The sequence below is a fragment of the Ictalurus punctatus genome, chromosome 15 (assembly GCF_001660625.3).
Source record: "Ictalurus punctatus breed USDA103 chromosome 15, Coco_2.0, whole genome shotgun sequence".
Taxonomy (NCBI): domain Eukaryota; kingdom Metazoa; phylum Chordata; class Actinopteri; order Siluriformes; family Ictaluridae; genus Ictalurus; species Ictalurus punctatus.
Genome location: NC_030430.2, coordinates 11991208 through 12012576, shown reverse-complemented (window position 1 = coordinate 12012576; position 21369 = coordinate 11991208). Strand labels below are relative to the sequence as shown.

The following is a 21369-nucleotide window of genomic DNA, read 5'->3' as shown; positions in this document are numbered from 1 at the left end:
GAAATCTGCTCCTCTTTCACAGGCCTTTTACATTTACAGGCTTCCTGAAGCCCACGGTGCTCACTAATACTGCCATTTGTGTTCTCTGTGCAAAGTCTGCGTTCTTGTCATTTCTGTTGTTTATTGTACTGCTGCAACAAAACAATTTCTCTCAGGGATCAATAAATTACATTAAAGTACTCTCTCTCTCTTTCCATCTAATGCCCACCCATCAAACCTGTTACTAGCAAGGCGTTAGGGATGAGTTGACATGCTGATGACAAACATGTGCTTGTGTGTACAGTCCATTCAGAAAATATTCATTATCTTATAAACTTTATAACACAATCTGGTTCAGTCTACAGACAATTGTTTTGCTTCTTTTTTTTCTTCTTCTAAATTCAGCTTAGTCGCATTCAAAACCGTTAAAATTCTTATGTGAGAGACTGTATATGCAAAGACTGTATTTGCACATTACTGTGCCTGATTTTGTATCAATAAAACTGTTACACTAAAGCTATCATTCTGATGTTATACTGCGAGCAAAGCTTCCTGTTAACAGAAAACATTACATGGCAGATGAATTGTTTATTGCAAATATTATTACATGAAATTATTTATTATAACACTGGATTTTTATCATGAGCCACTAGAGGGCGTGTGTTATCTTGGGTAAAGGGGTTTACTGTGGCTTATTGCTTTAATTGACCAACTTTAAGTTAATTAAAAAAAACAAACAAAAAAAAAAACTCACAGCATATCAGTGGGAATTGAGTTAAATTTTGAGGGTTGTGGAAAAAAGGCTATATACTAAAAAGAGTATTTTTGTAGTTTGATAGCTTACTTCATATTATCATTCTCAAGTCAACCTGGCCTGAACATAACCTCTGCATAAAAACATAACTGTGATTAATATATATATATATATTAATATATATATATATATATATATATAGAGAGAGAGAGAGAGAGAGAGAGAGAGAGAGAGAGAGAAAGGGAGGGGGAGCACGAGAGAGAGAAGTACTTGTATCTAGGCTATAATTTTATGGCCGTTTCACACACACACTAGAATGGTAATTTAGTAGTAATTAATCAGGAATGGGTTAAATGTAAAGCCATTTATGAGAGAATCTCCAGCAAACTCCAAGAACTCCAATCTACATCTAGAACGAACATGCTTTATAATTAATCCATGCTCAAACATTACTACTAGTCTGACCGAGTAGCAACAAATCCCCCCATTCATGCTAATGTTAAGCCATTTCCCAAATCCTGAAACTAACTTACTAAACGAGGGCAACGGCTAACACTTTACAACTGAGAGAACGTAGCCAGAGAATCTCACGCAGCTTTAAAAGAGACCAGAGGCAGAGCAAAGCGGCCTGAGTAAGCCAGAACCCCTGCCACACACCACTGTGACTAATCTGCCTTTGTGCTTTGAGAAAGGAGCGTTTAAAGGAGCAGTGTGTAATTTTCAGAGTGCTCTGATGCCTGTGAGGCGAACCCCAATTACAATAAAACACCGGTAAGCCTATGTCCTTGTCCTCAGCTCACTCACCTCCTCCACTGAATTAACCTTTTTATGGAAAACAGTACAGTTCTGGCTGGCGATCGAGCTAATTTATGGGCCAGAAAAATGTAAACAGAAGCGTGAAATGAAAAGAAGAAGAAGAAAAAAAAGCAACAAGAAATACTTTTAAATATTGCACCCAGCTGCAGAAAGTGCACCTTTACAAATCATCCTCTTAGCTGATTAGCAATTCGGCAGCTCATCTCAAAATGCACTCTCATGTAAAAGAAAGGAAAAAAAACCCACATCTGTTTGATCAGCTACGAGTTCGTGCATTAGGTTCTGAGATGTGGTCTCACAGGAGTCTGATGCATCCCTAGACGCAGCTGCATGCGGCTCCGTGGTTGGTTGTTACCTCGGCGAAGCTAGTTGTATAAGAAGGGTCAGGATGACTGACAGCACACTCATCCTGACTCAGCTAATTACACTCAGCTGAGCTGCAGGCAGTGTGTAGAAGTGGTGAGTAACTACATTCACACGCCATCTGCACGCTACCAAAACAAGTGAGTCTTACATCTCACATCACTACGCTGAGAAAACTCTGACAGGACCTTCAAATCACTTCCTGATGTGGTCAGAAACCGACTTTTAGACCTGTGTGCAGGTATACAACTCGTCTGCTCTCTCCGTCATAAACTGTCCCTTCGCTGTCGAGCTGACTTGCTTACTCTCCGGACAACCTGTGCAGGCTAATTACATATTATGTGCTGAACAGGAAACGTTGTTATTTGCAGCCCTTTGCTTCCAAACTGTACGAGTATAAATAGGAGACATTGGGAAAAGGGATAGAAGAAAAATTGTGTTAAAAGTGGGCTCAGCTAAAATACCCTTTCCTCTTTTTTTTGGTGCAGTTTATCTGCTTCCTGCTCTCTTTTTAACGGATATCTAGTTAAAGACCCCCAACTCTGACTTGCCATTTCTTCCTCTTCTCTTTCTCTTTCTTAATCTTTCACTTTCTCTGAGCACTCTGGAGGCGGACCAAAAGAGCGTGGGACTTGGAGATTATCTCACTGCTCTGAGCTCTAATCGTGTGTGTGTGTGTTTCAGGATATTCAAACAAACTGACAGACAGCCAGTAAACAGAGAGGAAGCTTTGTTTCTTCTCCGATGTAGGTCAGCTAGACCAGTGGTTTTCAAAGTGGGGGTCGCCAGGTAGCGCCCGGGGGGCCTCAACAATTTGGTGTGAAAAATAAATTCTCACTCTCAGACAACCACACACAATCAATTCCTAATGTAATGTAATGTAAAGATGTAAGATTGTAATTATTAATAAAAAAGGAGGATATATTCAGAAGTCTGTATTTTGAATGTGTTTTAAAGAAATCTTGCAAAAGGGGGGCCTCGATCAAATGTTAATGCCATTTGGGGGGCCTTGCCCTGGAAAAGTTTGGGAACCCCTGAGCTAGACCATTATCATCATCTGCAACCAGACAAAACATCGCTCAGCCGAAATCTACTTCCGTATCTCTGGACACTAAAGAAATGCTCGGCAAATCATAGCTCGTTTCCAAGTTGCGGCTCAGGAAATATTTTTAGTCCCGCACACAGAGGACACGGTTTTCTCTGGACCAGGAACTACTGAACAGTGTGAACTGGTCAAAAAGAAAACATACACAATGTCGGCGACATTTTTTTTTATGTACACGGCATTTTAAATACCCATGTGTAACTAACAAGGAGTGTTTTATGTCGGAGGCAGCGCAACCTCTGGCAAAGTGAAAAGATTCCACAGTAGTGATGAGTCATAAACGTCCATGGAGTTTGTTTTGTGCATGCTTATACTGGGCATGCCATACACGGCAAGCAGCAAAACATGAGCACATGACCAAAGGTGAAATTGTAAAGGGCATCTTTACTGTATCATGATAAAGGTCAACACGAGTTTAATCTTAACCTCCTCCATGTAGTCCTGTAATGTCAGTTTCGTTACGCTGCTTGTGACAAGTCTGTTTTTACATGATTATCACGGTACCTGCAGTGCAGCTGAAACAAACCTGGGCCTGTGGCATTCTCATCCATGAGAACAGCAGAACCCAGCCGTTCTTATAGTTTCCATAATTTAGGAAAAAGTTTGGATGACGCTTGCCTGAATTCTGGAAAACAGCCACAAAAAAACGGCTTTGGACCAAAATTGGGTCGTTCTGCAAATAATATACTTTGAAAGCTCTACTTTAAGGAAATGTAAACCTTTTGTACCAAAACTGCATAGAAATGTTAAAAAAATGTTTTTTTTTATCTAGGCTAGATTTTCTCACCAAGTGAGTGAATGTCACAACTTGATTAAGTTGCTGTGTTTGGACTTAAGCCTCATCAATTCGGTTGTTAACCAGATATCAGCTGTCAAAACGTCCGTGATGCGGCTGCACACCGTTATCCATCCACCCATTTCACTTATTATATTATATTCCCGTATACGCTTATCTTACACAGGGTTGTGTGGGAGCCTAGAGCCTATCCCAGAGACCTCGGGGCACAAGTCAGGGGACACCCCTGTCAACCCACCACAGCGCATGGTCACACACACACAAACACCCTCACACACTACGGACAATCTCGAAATGCCAATCAGCCTATAGCGCACGTCTTTGGACTGGGGGAGGAAACCGGAGTACCCGGAGGAAACCGAAGAGCATGCGACACTGCGAACACAGGGCGGAGGCGGTGTTCGAACCCCAAACCCCAGAGGTGCGAGGCAAACGTGCTGTCATACATGAAGTAAGCAGATCATCAAAGCGATAACACTTATCCCATTGGAAAACGTAAAATTCTTTTCAAATGTAGCAGTAATGCTGACTTTCTCAAAGTAGATTAAGTTACAAACGTAAAGGTAAGCAGGATGTCTTTCAGTGGAATTGGAGTGAAAAGTTTAAATGTCTTTTTCTCCCTTTTCACTTTTGGAGGTAACTACTGGTGCAGTAGTAGCTCAGTGGTTAAGACGTTGGACTACTGATCGGAAGGTTCAAATTCCAGCACACTTGGGCAAGGCACTTGACCCTCAACTGCTCAGTTGTATAAATGAGAAACATAAGTCGCTCTGGATCATGCCAAATGCCATAAATGTAAAAATGTGGATTTAAGATGTTATTACTTCTGGTTGTGATATGTGCTAAAGAGATATTTATTTCAGTTTCCATAATATACATAGAAAATGTCAAGATTTTCTATGTCAAGATGAAACTTTTCCCAGACCTTCATACATATTAGAACTATTAAAACAGAGCCCCTGTACCACAGAAATACTTCATCCACTCTTTCAACAGGTTACAGCTCTACTTATGGCATTTAACTTGAGTACAAACCTACACCTTCCACAATAAAAAAAATTTCATCTCCAGTAGCAAACCACTCATGAGAATCGTGTGTGTACGTAGCGTGTGTGTGTATGTGTGTGTGTGTGTGTGTGTGTGTGTGTGTGTGCCACGCTTCACTAACATGTACCCTGTTCTTCCTCTTCTTCATTGTTCTGTTTCCTCTTCTTCCTGGACTTCGAGTTCTTCTTGTTCTTTATGTCCTGTTGTTCCACAATCCTCTGTAATACTGATAAACAAAACAAAACAAAAAAAAACCTTTTTGAGCTCAAACATTTATCTGCAAAATATCTACACACCCTTTAACGTTCGCTCTGAAAAACACATCATCGTGCTTTGTTCCATGGCCTTTGAACTATGACCTCGAGTATTCCCGGTGTTTTATTTTTCTCCTATTCCCCAGCTTTGCATCCTGTTTGAACAGGCACGGAGCCATCTTAATTTTAGCACCGAAATCAATATTGACTTTTTATGCGCATGTACCAGTACTCTGAGCCAGACAAGCGCACCTGAGACATAAACATTCGCTGTTGGTTGTCCAAAATAGCAGAAGGGAACAGAAAAACACCGGAAGCTGAAATATACAAATTTATCAGCTACATACTGTGTGCATGCGAGAAACAGAAAACAAATGTATTAGCTACCCACTGTGTGCACTTGAAAAACAAATACATTCAATAACTATACGGTATGCACTTGAACAAGACAAATTTAATGGCTGCCTGCCCTTAAAAAAACCCACATATCTAAAACAGCACGCCTTAAAAACACATATCCATCACATCACACCTTGACATTGCACATATAGTTTATGCTCATAACCAATAGTTCATTCATACTCACTCTTCTTGTCATTACTGGGCTCCAGGTGTCTCTGAATGTAACCCTCAAGATAGCATCTGAACTTGGGTGATGGAGAGAAGAAGGCCAGGCTGATGGCCATGAGCTCCCAGCCGGCACAGAGGCTGCTGAGGTTCAGGTTGTCCGTGGTCTGCCGGATCAGCTGGACATACAGCTCGTCCCTCAGGCCCTGCATGCTCCAGCACTTGGTCACTACATGAAGGGCGACATGGCGCCGGTCAAGGCGTGTCACTTGCCGATCACCCATGTACGTTTGCACCAGCTTGAACATGTCACATGCTTCTTTTTTGATGGCGCGGTCGCTCGTGATCAGCATAGGCTTCCTGATGGAAGCACTGCTCCATGACAACATGGTGGCGATGGAGACGCGTCGGCGCAGCAGACCTCGTGTGTGCTGGTTCAGGTTCTTGGTAGCCCATGCTTCCATATCCACATCAATCGAGGGTTTGCATAGGGTTGAGTAGGGGTACTGGTAGGTGGGACCAGGGCTGGGGGTATGCACCTTTAGGGTAGGCAGAGAGGAGACAGAAGTGGTGCCGTGACGAGTTACATCAACATCACTGTGGTCTTTTCCGTGTTGGGAGCGGAGGTCAGGCTGGCTTTTGGATTCCAGTGTTCCTGCCTAAGTGATGGAAGAAAGAAAGTCATTCTGAATGTCCTAACAGTACGTCAAGGCAACTGGACAAGTGTTCTCAGAGATGTTTAACAAAGCAAACCAACTGCTTTGACTTGACACCACAAAACATCTGTGGCAGTAAATAGGTTAGGTTTAGGTATTAATTAGCTGCATTAACAAATAACTGTGTCAGTGGAAGTTCCTCAGAAGGACAGTAAGACAAATGTGTGTGTGTGTGTGTGCGCACGTGTGTGAGTGTTGTGTAGGCGGCAGGCGATATTCTTAGTCATTCCCCTGTAACCAGAACAAACAGAACAGGATCGAAAGCCTGGAAACATCTGCACAAATTGCACTTGCTTCCCAAATACGTAACCCAATATGGAAATTAGATCACAACATAAAATGGTTCAGCCACCCTCTCCTTCCCCCTCAGATTTCTCCATCCGTTCAGTACAGTTCAGTACTTTCTAATTCTGTCAACCCATTACACCGCACCAAATATAATCTGTTTACTTAATATTGTCTTTGATACTCTGTTCCTTGCCTTACAAAGCATAACTTATTACGTTCTCCTATACTGTTCAAGCGTATATCATTCCCCAGGAACGCTTCGATGGGATAGCATTGAACTTCCAGCCCACCCTCTCGTCGGAGAGGCACACTGAGGTCTCATAAGAGTTACAAGATACTGCTTATCCTGTAACTGACTTATTAAAAACTTATATCCTGACTTATTAAAAATCCTTTCACTGATGAATTTGCCTGCTGTCTGTAGGGTGTCTGAAAGGGAAACTTCACTTTTGACGCCAGACTTTCCAAACTCTGCATATGTGCTTTATGCTTCCTCATTGAATGGTAAAGGTTTCATAAGCGTGCGAGAGAGAGAGAGAGAGAGAGAGAGAGAGAGAGAGAGAGAGAGAGAGAGAACTATGGTTGATTTAATGGTTAATGAAGCATGTGGAATTGTGGAGCAGTGAGCCATAACAGCAGATCGCTAACACAAAGATTAAAGTTAAGACCCAACCACTCTAGCCACATTACGTTCCTGTCTTTCCTCATCACTGCACCCTTTGCCTTGACTGCTTTACCTCATTTTTTGTTCATCCTTGCTCACAGCCCTTAAAGATATTTTTTTAAATTAATTTTTAAACTGATATATTTACCATGGAAAGGTCGAAACTCATGGCCAATACACTATTCTGACTTGTGACCTCTTCCTCGATAAGGCTAACACATAAGGCAGCTTTTTTGTCTTTTTCGCCCTGTCCTATTCAATCAGTCGTGGGTTATTATTATTATTTTTATTTTAGCACTGAACCCTCAGCTGTTGGCTAAAATCCTTTCTGGCATCTGTTTTGCTCCCTATGACTCCAGACACTGAATGATGATTCCTTCTCGACACATGCAGTCTGCACACAAACATCTTTCCATTGTCATCTTAGCCTGGTGTTCTGGCAGCAAATAAATGATCACTTTAACTGCTGTGATGTAAAACCCACACGGCTGAGGGATTATTACATGGAAACCGATCTTCAAAAAAACCCTAAAAAAAAAACTCCACAGTGAACTATACAAAACCACATTACAATCCACAAGTCAACTACAAAGAGTTGTTCTTTTCTATCTTTAGTGGGAAAAAACAACAACAACAACAACAACAACATCATGTCTTCAATGATATATAAAACTACAGATAATTAATATTCTGCTTTTAGGGACATGTTAATATAAAATATATCTAAATATCCCATTTTATTTAAGGTGTAATGGAATTTTATTAAATGACAATGGAGGATATGTAGAACGTGATAAAAAACAATGTATTAAGCTGTGCCCTTAGTAAAACTGTATCAAGACACTGAGGTAAACAGATTTGGAAAACTGACTGCCAGTCTGGAACACTTGTTTATGTTTGGTTGGGCTTCCTGTCAGTCACTTTATAGACACTATGCTCTAAGGGCCACTGTAGATCCTGGGGGTGGAGCTTCGTGGATATGGGCGAAATCATGCAAATATTGAACCACTGAACCAACCTAACCGTTAGAGACCTAATCTTGGGGGGGGACCACCAAAAAACAAACAAAAAAAAAAAGGACAGAGACTTCACACTGCGTTCATGACCAAATGGGAACTGGAAATTTTCAGACTGTCTGAAAACCGCTAAAACTCACAAATCCAATATCTCAGAGTTGCGATTCTGTGATGCCACTTCAACATGGCGGTAGTTATAGTGCAAAGTAAGAACAAGCAATAACAGCGTGATTTAAGGTTTTTAAGACTTTTTTTTTATTTATTTTTTTTATAAAGTTTGTGCTTATATTTGAAATCGCTAAATAGTGGGTGATACTTTGATAGCTGAAGCAGTAATTCGCTTTCTGCAAGATTTTTGATCAAACTGCAAACTCTGCAAACAAACAGTGAATTATCATGTTCACTTTAAAAAATAAATTAAGCACAAACTAAAAACCTCTTTAATTCCGACGTCAGACGGCTGAGTTCACCTGCACGGATGCTCTAATGTGTATCCGCTAGTGTGGTGCTAGCTTCAGCTACTTTTGTCGGTTTGTCTGCTTTTCCTCAATGTAGCAGACTTTCCTCAGAGGGCATTAAGGATAGTAGTGGTCATTCTCTCGCAGTTTACTCGAGTGGTAGCACCTTGTCTGACCCAACCAAGGTCGCGTCCGACCTTGGTTGGGGATCCGAGGGAAGGGATCCGAGAAAGAAGGGATCCGAGAAAGCTGTGACCAGATGGCCGGCAATGGAGCCAAAACTTTCTCCAGTCCAGGAATGAGCGCTATGTGTACATGGTCCTGATACAGATGCACCCTGACACCGGCATCTCGTCTAAGCCCATGGGCATCGAGTGTATCGCTGCGAGTCCTCTCGATTGACTCACTACAACAATCACTCCAGCATCACCTCCAGGGAGATCCAATCCGTTGTGCGCCCTTAGCTTCCTGGCGAGCTGGCCACGGACAGCATGTCTGAAGGCACAAAGACCATAGCCAGCTTTGGTCACTGTTGGGCCCTCGAGCAAGGCCCTTATCTCTCTCTGCTCCAGGAATGCTGGATCATGGCTGTCCTGTGCTCTAACCGCAGCTTCCTAACAAGCTGGTAAATGCGAAGAAAAGAATTTCAAATAAAGGCTTATGCTTCTTTAACACGCTTCAACCTGAACACAACTGGCAATTACTCTCTGTTAGTTTTAGTGTTTTTATCCAAATTTTAGTTTCAGCTGTATCAAACACACTTAAACACAAAAACCTGTAAGAGTTATTAACGACTACAGATTTATCTTCAGACACACACACACACACTAAACCCCTATTGTCTACAAACAAAAAGCACTGCAGTAGGTGAAGGTGGCACTCGTTCTTTTCCTACTGTTAGAGGGGATGTTGTTCTACACTTTTCACTTTTGCAATAAAAATACTTCTGGAACCAGACCAACGCACCTACTATGGCAGAGGTAACAGAGAAAATGAAAGCGAGGGAGGAAGTTGATTTAGTGGAGGTTAATTGGTGTTAATGAATTTTCAATAACTACAGCTCGGTTGTTGTAACAGTGCTGGCTGCAAGGTTTATATGAATGCGTTTGTTATAATATGGTGGTGTTTCTATAGTAACAGCTGAGCCACAGGTGGACGCTCACATAAGCGTATCACAAAGTGTGTACTTGTTGATATGGTGAAGTCTGCAGAATGGAGACTTCTGTAGTTTCTCAGTAACAGGACAAGGTGTATTTTCCGTCTTATTACCTTATTACGGTTGTCTTATTACTGTTAAAAGGTGTTATAAGTAACAACAGGAACTAACTTGACATTAAACACACCTAAAAATGAAATGAATAAAATGTGCAATGTATCATTAATATATATATATATATATATATATATATAGCTGTGGTATAAGGGGAACAAAATAGTTAGGGTGCTCTGTTAATGGAAACTAATCAATTCACTCCATATTTATTTGAGTAATAAAAAGCAATCCAGCTCCTGCTCTCGTTCTCTTCATACCTCTCTCTTCATCTCTGTCTCTCTCTCTCTGCTTCCCTGAATGATAAGGTCTTCTCTCTTTACCACGTAATCTATCATCATCATCAATTTGTGCTGTGTAGTGGTTTTATATCTTTCTTTCTTGTTCTGCACCACTCTGAGTCCACTTCTCTTTAAAAAGCAATATATACAAGTGAAATGAAGAGATTGACAGTTAACCAAAAAGCCAGTGCCACGTGACTGCTAATTAGACTGAAAGAAGCACTTTCACTAAAAGCAATCTATGAAATCTTAATCTCTACATTTGCACATACATGGTTTTACTATGCTAGTGGGGACCTTGTATTGACATAATTACTAATGAAGATAAAAAAAAAATGATATGCTACACCTAAATCTAACACTAACCTTAACCTCAGTAGCCAAAACCTCTTGTAGTTTTTTTTTTTTTAATAAAAGGTGCGTTTTTTCTAAAGAAAAAAAAGGAAAGAAACAAAGAAAGAAAAAAAAGCAATTTTCCTATTTTCCTTGTGGGGAATCAGCTAAATGTCCCCACAAACTGTCAGATATTCCTCTCCTTGCAAAGACTCAGAAATACAGAAACACACACACACACACACACACACACACACACACACACACACACACACACACACACACACACGTTCTGGAATGGAACACTTGCTCCCTCTGAGACGGGAAGCTCTTAGCCCCTCACTACTGTATTGTTTCCACAGAGACCGGATGCAGACTGTTGTTTTGCTTTTCCATTCCAGCAAACTAACTGAGAAACATCGTGACTACGACGCAGACTGAGGCAAAAGAAAAGGCAGGACAGACAGAAGGAGTGAAACCAAGAACAATGAAGGAATAATCCAGCATTTTTTCAATGTAATCTCTAGCCACCATACCTGCAGCGATTATCAGAGGAGATAATTTTGTTGTGCAACCCCCCCAACCCCACACTGAGAATAATTACACAAATTATGAATCTACAACCAAATAAGATGTCTTTGCATGGCATGCAATAATCTGTTCTTATAAAGTTTATAACACTGGAGCAATTCAAGAAAAAGTCAATCTGGTATCCATCATTTCTAGCGGCCATGTGGGATCAGTCTCAACTACACTGGCAATGCATAACCACAATTGATTCCCTCTGAAAAGGGTTTCTCAAATGATGAATGATAGTCATTTAGAGATTAATTTTCAATGACTTTTTGCTAGGGGAATTCATTAAAGCATTGTATGAAAATATGTACGCCACATAAATGTTTATTGGTGGAATTCACCAACTGAAAGTCACCTTCGACTTCTAAGTGACTTTCCAATAAACAGGTTTGCTGTGTGTTTCTCAGTACAGGCAAACGTGCCAAAATGTATGTCCATGGTAATAACACAGACATTACTATCCATATAGAAATCACTGGAGCATTTCTTTAAATTAGTGTAAAGATATCATATTGTGAAAGAAAAAAATGCAGTGATAACAAGGTGCGAGAGAAATGATTATATCCCACTGATTTCTAAGCTGTTAAAAGGCGTCGTGGAAACCATGTAAATGTATTAAAACAGAGTACATGTGCATGCATGCGCAAACTTTCATATCCTACCTGTGAGGGTGATGCAGGCGGCTCTGGAGAGGACAGGCTAGTGTGAGATGCTTCACTCTTCTCCAGTGAGTCCACCCTCTCGTATGTCCTCTTCTGTGCCCCTGCTAACCCCTCGGTAGACGTCAGCGCTGCATCTCCGTGTCTGCTGTACAGGGAATGCTCGCTGCCCAATGCATCCTTGCCTGAGCCTGAAATTGGTCCAGGCAGTGTCTTGCTCTTCAGTGAACCTTCTGAGCTCATCAAAGCCACCTTCATCTCAGCCATCAGCTTGTCATTGAGCTCGCTGCCACTTCCCGCCCCAGGCCCTGGCACTGCCCTTCTGCGGTTCTTCCGGCGCAGACTCGGCGAGGGCCCCGTCGAGTAGCCCGAGTCCTGGTAAGTGACAGTGGAGGGTGGTGGGTACTCCTGAGATGCCAGGCTGCTCTGACGACTGTGCCATGGCTGCTTCTTCTCCGTGGAAAGCTCCTCTTTTGGGGTCTCTCCTGGCTGGAGGTCCACATTCACCATGTGCTTGATGCATTCGCGCCCAGCCGCACTGTACTCCCCAGCCGAGGGATGACGCTTGTGCTTGGCTTGGGGGAACTGGAGAAGTTTAGGGGGTGGAGCCAATCGCGGCATGCTGTGCGTCGGTCTATAGGGGTCGTGGGTCAAGTAGTCGGCCCCTTCCACCTCCATGTCAGCTGGTGGTTCATCGTAAATGGGTGGATCCGAAGCTGGAGGCTCATCGTAGATTGGCACAGGGGGCGTGGCTGCGTACTGAGGGGAAGAAGGGCGGAGAACGTTTGTAGATGAAGGGGCACCAGAGCTGGGCATCACCAAGCTGAAGTTGCCACTGTCGGCCTTCTTGAGGAGATGACAGGACTGTTTGGGGTCCATCTTTCCGAAGGAGGCAGTCCTGTTGGGGTATGTGGGGTTAGGAGAGGGGGTGTTGCTGCCGGACAGGTTCAAATGAAGAACGGAGCGGGGGCTAGCAGGGGTGATGTGCTGGTTCCTGCCACTGCCGCTCACTTTCACCAACATGGCCGCCTTGGAGCCTGGAGCAGGCTGCCATCTCGGATTTGGCTCTCTGAAACATACACGGAAAGACAGAAACGTAAAAACTCAGTATCACACACCCACACACACACAGTTGAAAAACTATGCTGTTATAAGATTACATTTCCGTTGCACTACATTAATGGAGCAAACAGCTATTATTAGACAACATGAAATCCAAACCAACCCTGTTAGTTCAAGTCTGCTACTGTATTCATAAAGACTGTCCTGTGCTGATCCCTGGACTCATATTCACAAGCGCATACTGAACATCCTTTCAGCTTCTACACCTGTACACAGTAATGATTTATAACCGCACTATCTGGTATCACCCAGAAGAGGATAAGTTCCCTTTTTGATTCTGGTTCCTCTTAAAGTTTCTACCTCATGTCAAATCAGGGAGTTTTTCCTTCCCGTTCTAATCTCTGGTTCGCTCGATAGGCATCGAAATCTACATACGTGTTTCTGTAAAGCTGTTTTGTCACAACGGCTAGTGTTGAAAGTGCCATACAAGTAAAATTACAGTGAAGTGAAATAGCTTACACTTCATAACTGTATACTTACACATACTGTATATGGGAGGTTTAGTTGACAAAATGGCCAATGAAAATAGCTCTCAGCTAGCTGTACCTAAGAAAGTACAGTACTCAAGCCAACCAGCACAGAAAGGAATCTTGGGGTGAGTTTTGATGATGGCTTGACCTTTACAGACCACATATCAACAACTGCACGGTCCTGTAGGTTCATTCTGTACAACATCAAGAGTATCAGACCCTATCTCACAGAACAGGCTACACAACTGCTAGTCCAGGCTCTTGTCATCTCAAAACTGGACTACTGCAATGCACTACTCTCAGCCTCCAAGCCAACTCCATCAAACCCCTTCAGATGATTCAGAATGCAGCAGCACGCCTCATCTTCAACCAGCCCAAGAGAACCCATGTTACACCTCTGTTCACCTCCCTCCACTGGCTTCCTGTACCCACCCGTATCAAATTCAAGACCTTGATGCTCACCTACAAGACCTTGTCTGGAACTGCACCCCCCTACCTCAACACTCTCCTGAAGGCTTATGTTCCATCACATAATCTGCGATTAGTTAACGACCGACGCTTAGTCGTGCCTACTCAGTGTGGCTCAAGGTCCCTTTCCAGAACCATCACACTAACTGTCCCCCAGTGGTGGAATGAACTTCCAACCTCAATCCAGACCACAGAATCTGTCACTATAGTCAAAAAACAGCTAAAGACCCACCTCTGCCATGAGCACGTAACTAACCCCTAACATGCCAACCCCACATTATCCTAAAAAACATCAACAACAAAAAAAACGTACTCTTACACCTCTACTCTGTGCACTTTGCTTTTCTAGAACGCAATTAAAAGATCTTGTATGGTAGCACTACTTGTATTGTTCTCCGCTTGATATAGCTCTTTGCTTGTATTTCCTCATTTGTAAGTCGCTTTGGATAAAAGCCTCTGCTTAATTAATAAATGTCAATGTAAATGAAAGTGGCACCTCGGTGTGTAGCACAGAGTCCAGATCTTTCTACGTTTTTCCTTATTATACTGCATGTCAAAACTGGGCACTGATACAGCTGATCATATTGTACTAACTACATTAAACTATGCAATCCTTCAATCATGATAATATCAATGCCTTTCTGTTGTGCTGTGTTGTATCCCACATCACTATCTCATGCTTATTAAATAAATGTGCCTTAATCCAAACTTGTCCATATCTAACACAGAGGAATGCTTGGCTGAAATGCCAGTCCTGGCACTGGGTCTAAAACACATTCTTCTCTCTCTCTCTCCCTCTCTCTCTCCATCTATCACACTGCCGCTGGGAAACACCAGTGTAGGCTCTATTACATGGAAAAATGGATGGAGGGGAGATGAAAAATATAAATAAACAACTTTGGGTGTGACTATATACTGGTATGATGTCTATAATTACACTACTAGCCTTCTATGCATATTAGTGTACATAATAACATATTATGGCATATTATTACAGTGTCATGTGTTACTCGATGTCTTTAATGTAGAAAATGATCAGCTGCAAAGCATAGTATTAGACTGAACAGTTTTCACACACAGTATAAGGTATAGTTTGTGCTTTCCCGCATCGTGTTTTTTCAGATATTTGTACATCACAAATGCTCATACAGTGAAGTCTGAAAGGCGTAAATATGACACGCGACAATCTCGTTACTTCTTAACATGACACGTGACCATACTGTAACGTGTTCTCTCCCGCTCGGACATTTACGCCTCCTGAAGCTTGTACTGTGCTTGTTAGACAGATATGGCACATGTTTTGGATGTTTTTTTAAAAAAATGATTTTTTTTTTAACAAAACAGAAAGTGTACTCCTGTGACGGAGTGCATCTCAGTCGTACTTCACCCCTCGCTCTATAACACACACCTTATACAACCGTTCCTGAGAAAGGTGAGGCTTAAAGAGAAAAACAGGCTTTTATAGTATTGTTCCTCAAACATAATACTGCATTATCACCATTCCACAACACACGCACACACACCCTCACACACCCATATAACACATGAAAACATCACACGCACATACACGTGTAAAAAAACAAAAAAACAAAAAACACTGGTACAACACTCACGTTTAACTCGACATCACACACACACAGAGACACACAAGCGCACACACACACCGTGATAGTGCAGCTACATCTATTAAAACAATACAAACTATGATTACTACAGTGTGTGTGTGTGTCTTTTGCATGTGTCCTTTGCCTGCCTAGTCTTGTGTACTTTTCATGTGGATGTGTGTGTGTGACAGAGTTGAAGGTAACAAAGTTTTGTTTCAGTATAGTGAGCACTGTATCAGTGTGTGTTTTCTGCACGTGTGTATACGTGTGGTGTGTGTGTGCATGTGTGCACGTGATAATCTCCTCTATTCCAGTTTTAACAGTTTCCTTCCCTCAGTACTACACCACCATCACACACACCTCTATAAAGACCACACACCCACCTACACTTTTACTCTGAACAGCCCACTATACACACATACACAACCCCTGAAACGATCTATAAGTCAGTGATCGGTGATTGTTTAAAACCTTAAGAATGGTAATATTGGAGAGAAAAAAATTGACTTAACCGATAATATTAAGTGACATGAAACTGCCCTGACAATGACAACGACGACGAAGACGACGACAACGCAACAGGTAAGAATGCAGCACACGGTGAACATCGAATTACATGATTAACCTGAAGTGCATGATGAAGTACACACACTTGTTCACGGAGGTGGCTGTGTGGAAGTGTATATGTGTATATATATATATATATATATATATATATATATATATATATATATATATATATATATATATATATATATATATTTATATATGCACACACTTCCACACAGCCATCTCCATATATGTATGTATGTGTGTGTATATATATATATATATATATATATATATATATATATATATATATATATATATACACACACACACACACACACACACACACACACACACATACATCTGTGCACGTACACTTACCCGCACAGGCGAGAGCTGCAGGGGTGCTCTGTGTTGGTGTAAAAGCCTTGTTGAACCCCGCTGCGCGTGTGAGAGGAACGGTGGAAAGAATAACAAGAGGGAAAGAATAAAAAAAATCCCAAAATGTCAGAAGTGGTCCACGTCTGGCTATTTATAACTGACAGAGCTCCTACTGTTTAAATAGTGCAGTGTTAATTCGCACTCTCACTAAGCCACTCTTCAATTACACACACACACACACACACACACACACACACACACACACACACACACAGAAGGAGGGAGGAGAAGGCAAGAGGAAGGGAGGTAGGCCAGGCCAGGCTCCAGTTTAGGCCCTCCTCTGTTTTTTTTTTAAATGTTTTTTTTTTTTTTTTTTTTTTTTACAGTAGGGCAAATGTGAGTCCTAAATTTCACACACACACACACGCACAACCTTGGTAGCTACCCCCCTCCTGTCTCTGTTGCATGCATGAGAACCATCTTCAATACTCAAGAGGCTTTCGTCCAGAGCTTTCTTCCTCTTCACCTTGAACAGTTATTTTTCATCATCATCACCTTTTTTTATTTTTTTTTTACACACTTCAGGAAATACTGTCTCTTTTCTCCATCACTTGGCCTTGCCTTTTTTGCCTGAACACCGCTCCCTCTCAAACGCTTTCTTTGAGTGTCTCTATGTTTCTTGTACACAATGCCTATTTTGTCCTAATAGCTTGTGGAGGCTCTCTCTCTTGCTCGCTCACTCACTCATTCTCTCTCTCTCCAAATCGTGGTCAGTCCCCACCCTTTATGCCTCCACTCTCACAGCTCCAAATGTCAACAATCTTTTCATAGTGGTGAGTAAATTCGGACCGTACAATCCGTAAACGAAAGCTGGAAGACGGGAAAACTCTGAAACATGCTTGCTCTCTCTCTCTCTCTCCGTGATAAAGGAGCTCTTTTAATATGTGAGAAATTAGGAATGGATACTGATGTTTCTCACACACCCACACTTAAGTCCTCAGTGAACGAGGTAGTGTCATGTCTTTTCTCTCTCCGTTTTCCCACACTGTATATCCGTCCCTCTCTCGTACTGTCCCGCTGTATCGCAGTCGTCGCAGACGAGACCTCGGCGTGCACTGAATGCGCCTGTGAGACGCTGCCTAATTTGCACAAAGCTACTGTGGATTCCCGAGTGATAAGAATCGCATCTTTACCCATTCACACATCCCACACACAATATACACACACACATATGGCAGAGGAAGCTAGCATGGAAAAAGAGAAAGGCTGCCTCAAATACAACCAGCTGAGAGCATATGCTTTGCTAACTGCGGTGTGTGCCGAACATGTTGTTTGCATGGCTGCGGATCAGTGGGAATCTGAGGAAAATATGGAGTGATCGCGCGGCCCTGTGGGATTGCCTGCTGGAAAGTTCAAAGGGTGCTTTTCCCTGGCGTAAACAGGAAATAGCAGCAGAGCAGTCACACTGGAGAGACTCAGTCATCAGATGGTTTATGACTGATGGGGAGTTATTGCAGAGAAAACAATACTAATGCTGATATGTTCGCGCGCGCGCACACACACACACAGCTCCGGTTGTTCAAATTTAGGACCGACAAGAGAATTAATGCATTTACGGCCTCGCGGCTACACTTGTGAAGCGTGTCTTAGAAACGAAGCAGACACAAACCTAGTACACAAGATAGTCCAGAAAATCACCTGGAGAACACAGTTACAATTCAACAGAACTTGGATTTAATAAAAGCAAACACTTCCACATGTGGAAATATTTGAGCACGAACATACGCTTGCCTCGAAACGGGATTTAAAAGGCTTTCGACTAAGCGCTCGGAAGCGCGGAAAAGACGACGTGTGTTATGTAAAGGAATTTGATTCTGACAGGACATTGGAGAAGAGGAGGCGATTCTCAGAGTCGGGGATTAAGGGAGATTAACAGTAGAGGCGATTAGCCATATTCACATCGTCAGAGCTCCTGTGTTTGAAGGATAAACATAATACCTTTTATTTATATGCATTAATTATAACATTATTTATGCAAAAGGTTGCGCCTCAACGTTCTAAAAATTGTTTGATTAAAAAAAGGATAAGACAGCTATCTAGAAGGAAGGCGACAGTGATGGGATGAAAGGTGGTTTTCCTGCTGTATTAGAATAGCTCAAATGAATTAGTCTGAAAAAGGTGGCTGAGTACTGCATACTAAATGGAAAAGAACGAAATGGTAAAAAACCACCATCAAACACTTAGCATACATTCAGAAAAAGTGCATAAATATTTGATGTAACGATGCTGCAGAATCTTCAAAAGGCTGATGTGAAACTCTGTTTGAGTTTGGAGATTTTAGAGGCTTTTTGTGACATCCAATCATTTAACACCCACGACCCGGGTAAATGTTTCCTCTAAGGCCCTGTTTACACTACTCCAGCGTTTTCAACCATGGAAAATGGAGACTTTTGGAAACGCAGAAGACCCAGATTTAGTTTGAAAACTCCGGGCTTGCATTTCGGTGTAAACAGACCAAAACTCAGACTTCTGAAAACGAAGGCGTGGCTTCACCCACATTCACCCCCTGATTGGGTCTTCTGGATCATTGCGTATCCTTCCCTGATTCGTCAAGCCCCTACCACATGACCATTACACTACCTTGATTATACACATAACGGCACAGACACTGAACGGCAAGCCTTGTTGGCTTTGTTGTCATTCGTAGCAGCCATTCTGCAGTTAAATTCTGTATTTTATAATACTACAGCTGCCTACATGTGCAAGAGGTTAGCAATGATTAGAGCAATTGGCAACAAATCTCATTTCAAGCGGCGTAAGCCCTACATGGAACACCGGTTTGGACTAGCAACCAACTTCCTGTTTACACTTGTATGCGCATGCCCAGTGTGCATGAATGGTCATGTGACATGCGTGTTCGGTCGTATAGTGTGGACGATGATCATTTCTGATACACAGCGAAAACACCAGTGGGGACGAGGATAATTTTCATTTTAAAAATGCTGCTTTCAAACGAATACGCACTAGTGTAAACCGGGCCTGAGACACGTGAAGCTGGCCAACCGCATGCTTTCAAATCCTCCTGTATCGCTTAGAGAAGATGTATGCAAAGCTTATGAACGTGTTATGAAGTTCCAGTGTCGGGAAACTTTACCAGCAAAACTGCAACTTTCTGTACATCTGCACATCTTCCGTAGTGCAAGAGCTGCAGAGTTGGTTTTAAGGGGATGTGAGTGTAATGACATTAAACAGAGAACAAACAAACAAACAACAGCAATTGCACTAAAAAGTGACAGCGAGGGATATTAGCTATAGCTTTTTAGAAAGAAAAACTAAGAAAATAAATAAAAGAAAGTGGTGTGGCTCGGTTTATGCTCAGCCATGAGCAAACAAGCAAACAATGGATGGAATTTGATTAACTGCAAAAAAAAAAACAACAAAGAAAAAAAACACAATTCTGTTTGTCACAACCACTCGTGTTTGGGACCAAAATTAGCCATGTTCTCTGAGTGGGAGGGATGGCATACTCTCCGCTGTCAATCACAGTGACACTAACCAATCACGGGCATCTATGAACTCATGTATGTGGAAGAGGACAAATAGTGTTTTCCTCGGAGTGTGCCCTGTACGCTGCCCTGTGACGCAGTCTGAGCAGCAGTTCGAAAAAGATGTGGTTGGCTGTTTTCACCTGTTCAGTTTGCATATATGCACACATCACACTGTACTATGCTTTTGTCAAATCCAAATTCTTTATACATTCAAAGGTAAAAACATCCATCCATCCATTCATCCATCCATCCATCCATCCATCTATCCAGTTTCTGTACCACTTAACCTACACAGGGTTGCGGGGAGCCTGGAGCCTATCACAATGGACTTGGGGTACAAGGCGGGGGACGCCCTAGACAGGGTGCCAACCCATCGCAGGGCACAACCACACACTATGGACAATCAGCCTACAATGCATATCTTTGGACTGGGGGAGGAAACCGGAGTACCCCGAGGAAGCCCCCGAAGCAGGGGGCGGAGCTGGAATTGAAACCCCAGCCCTGGAAGTACGAGGCAAACATGTTAACCACTAAGCCAAGTGAATGTTTAAATTTATAGAAATATTTTTTTACTCAAATATTTTGGCCAAATTGCTTGTTGCTTGACTTACGCGGCTAAGGAGGCTGTCAGTAGCAGTCAGCATCAGTCAGTCAAAGGCAGGTAGCAGCGCATGATTTTTCCAGCTCACCATTATGGCTGCTGCTCAATCGCTGAGAATCCATCACGTTACTTCTAGTAAATGAAATAATAAATGTGACTACATAATAACCCTGAACACCTGAAACGCACCATGTGTTGATTAAGTGTTGACATACTGCTGTCATCATATTACTGGCAGTTTTTGCTCATTCAATCTCTGTTAGGAAACGTGCATGGAATACTTGGGGCTTGGCTGATCTACAATAGAGAAAGAGAAGCTGAGGACCTAGAAGACAGCAGCAAGGAAGCAAAACAGTTCAAATTCCTCACGCCTTTGAATCCCTAGATGGAAAGAACCATATTCCGTACTGTAGGGTGAGGCATACAGCAGCTGCGTGAGCTTCAGGAGCGAAGAAAGAGAGAAAGGAACGCACAGGCCATGACTTTCACGCTTTAGTCATCATTCAGAGAATGTATGGGTGAGGAGGAGACAGCTATAACGAGTCTTGGGCACAGAAGGACCGAGACTCTGAGAAACGCGGCTGATGAAACCTGCTTTTGCTCAGACATGCTGACTTCACTCCACATCGAGCCGCTTAAAAGTGGAGTGTTAAAAATGAAACAGTCACTAGGAAGTGTGCTACA

The 21369-nt window shown here is 42.3% G+C and overlaps 1 protein-coding gene across 4 annotated transcripts in view; it reads right to left on the bottom strand.

Annotated features, from left to right (window-relative positions):
• The window catches only part of arhgap46b (Rho GTPase activating protein 46b), a 96015-nt gene that overhangs the window by 9937 nt on the left and 64709 nt on the right, over positions 1 to 21369 (bottom strand). For 3 of the 4 annotated variants that reach the window (XM_053686312.1, XM_017486939.3, XM_053686315.1), the window contains 3 exons: positions 11946 to 13011; positions 5701 to 6340; positions 4982 to 5086 (listed from right to left, as the gene is read on the bottom strand). In XM_053686312.1, coding sequence (XP_053542287.1) covers positions 4982 to 5086; positions 5701 to 6340; positions 11946 to 13011 — 1811 coding nt within the window. The remainder of the gene's footprint in view (positions 1 to 4981; positions 5087 to 5700; positions 6341 to 11945; positions 13012 to 21369) is intronic. The other variant, XM_053686313.1, reaches the window with a different exon arrangement.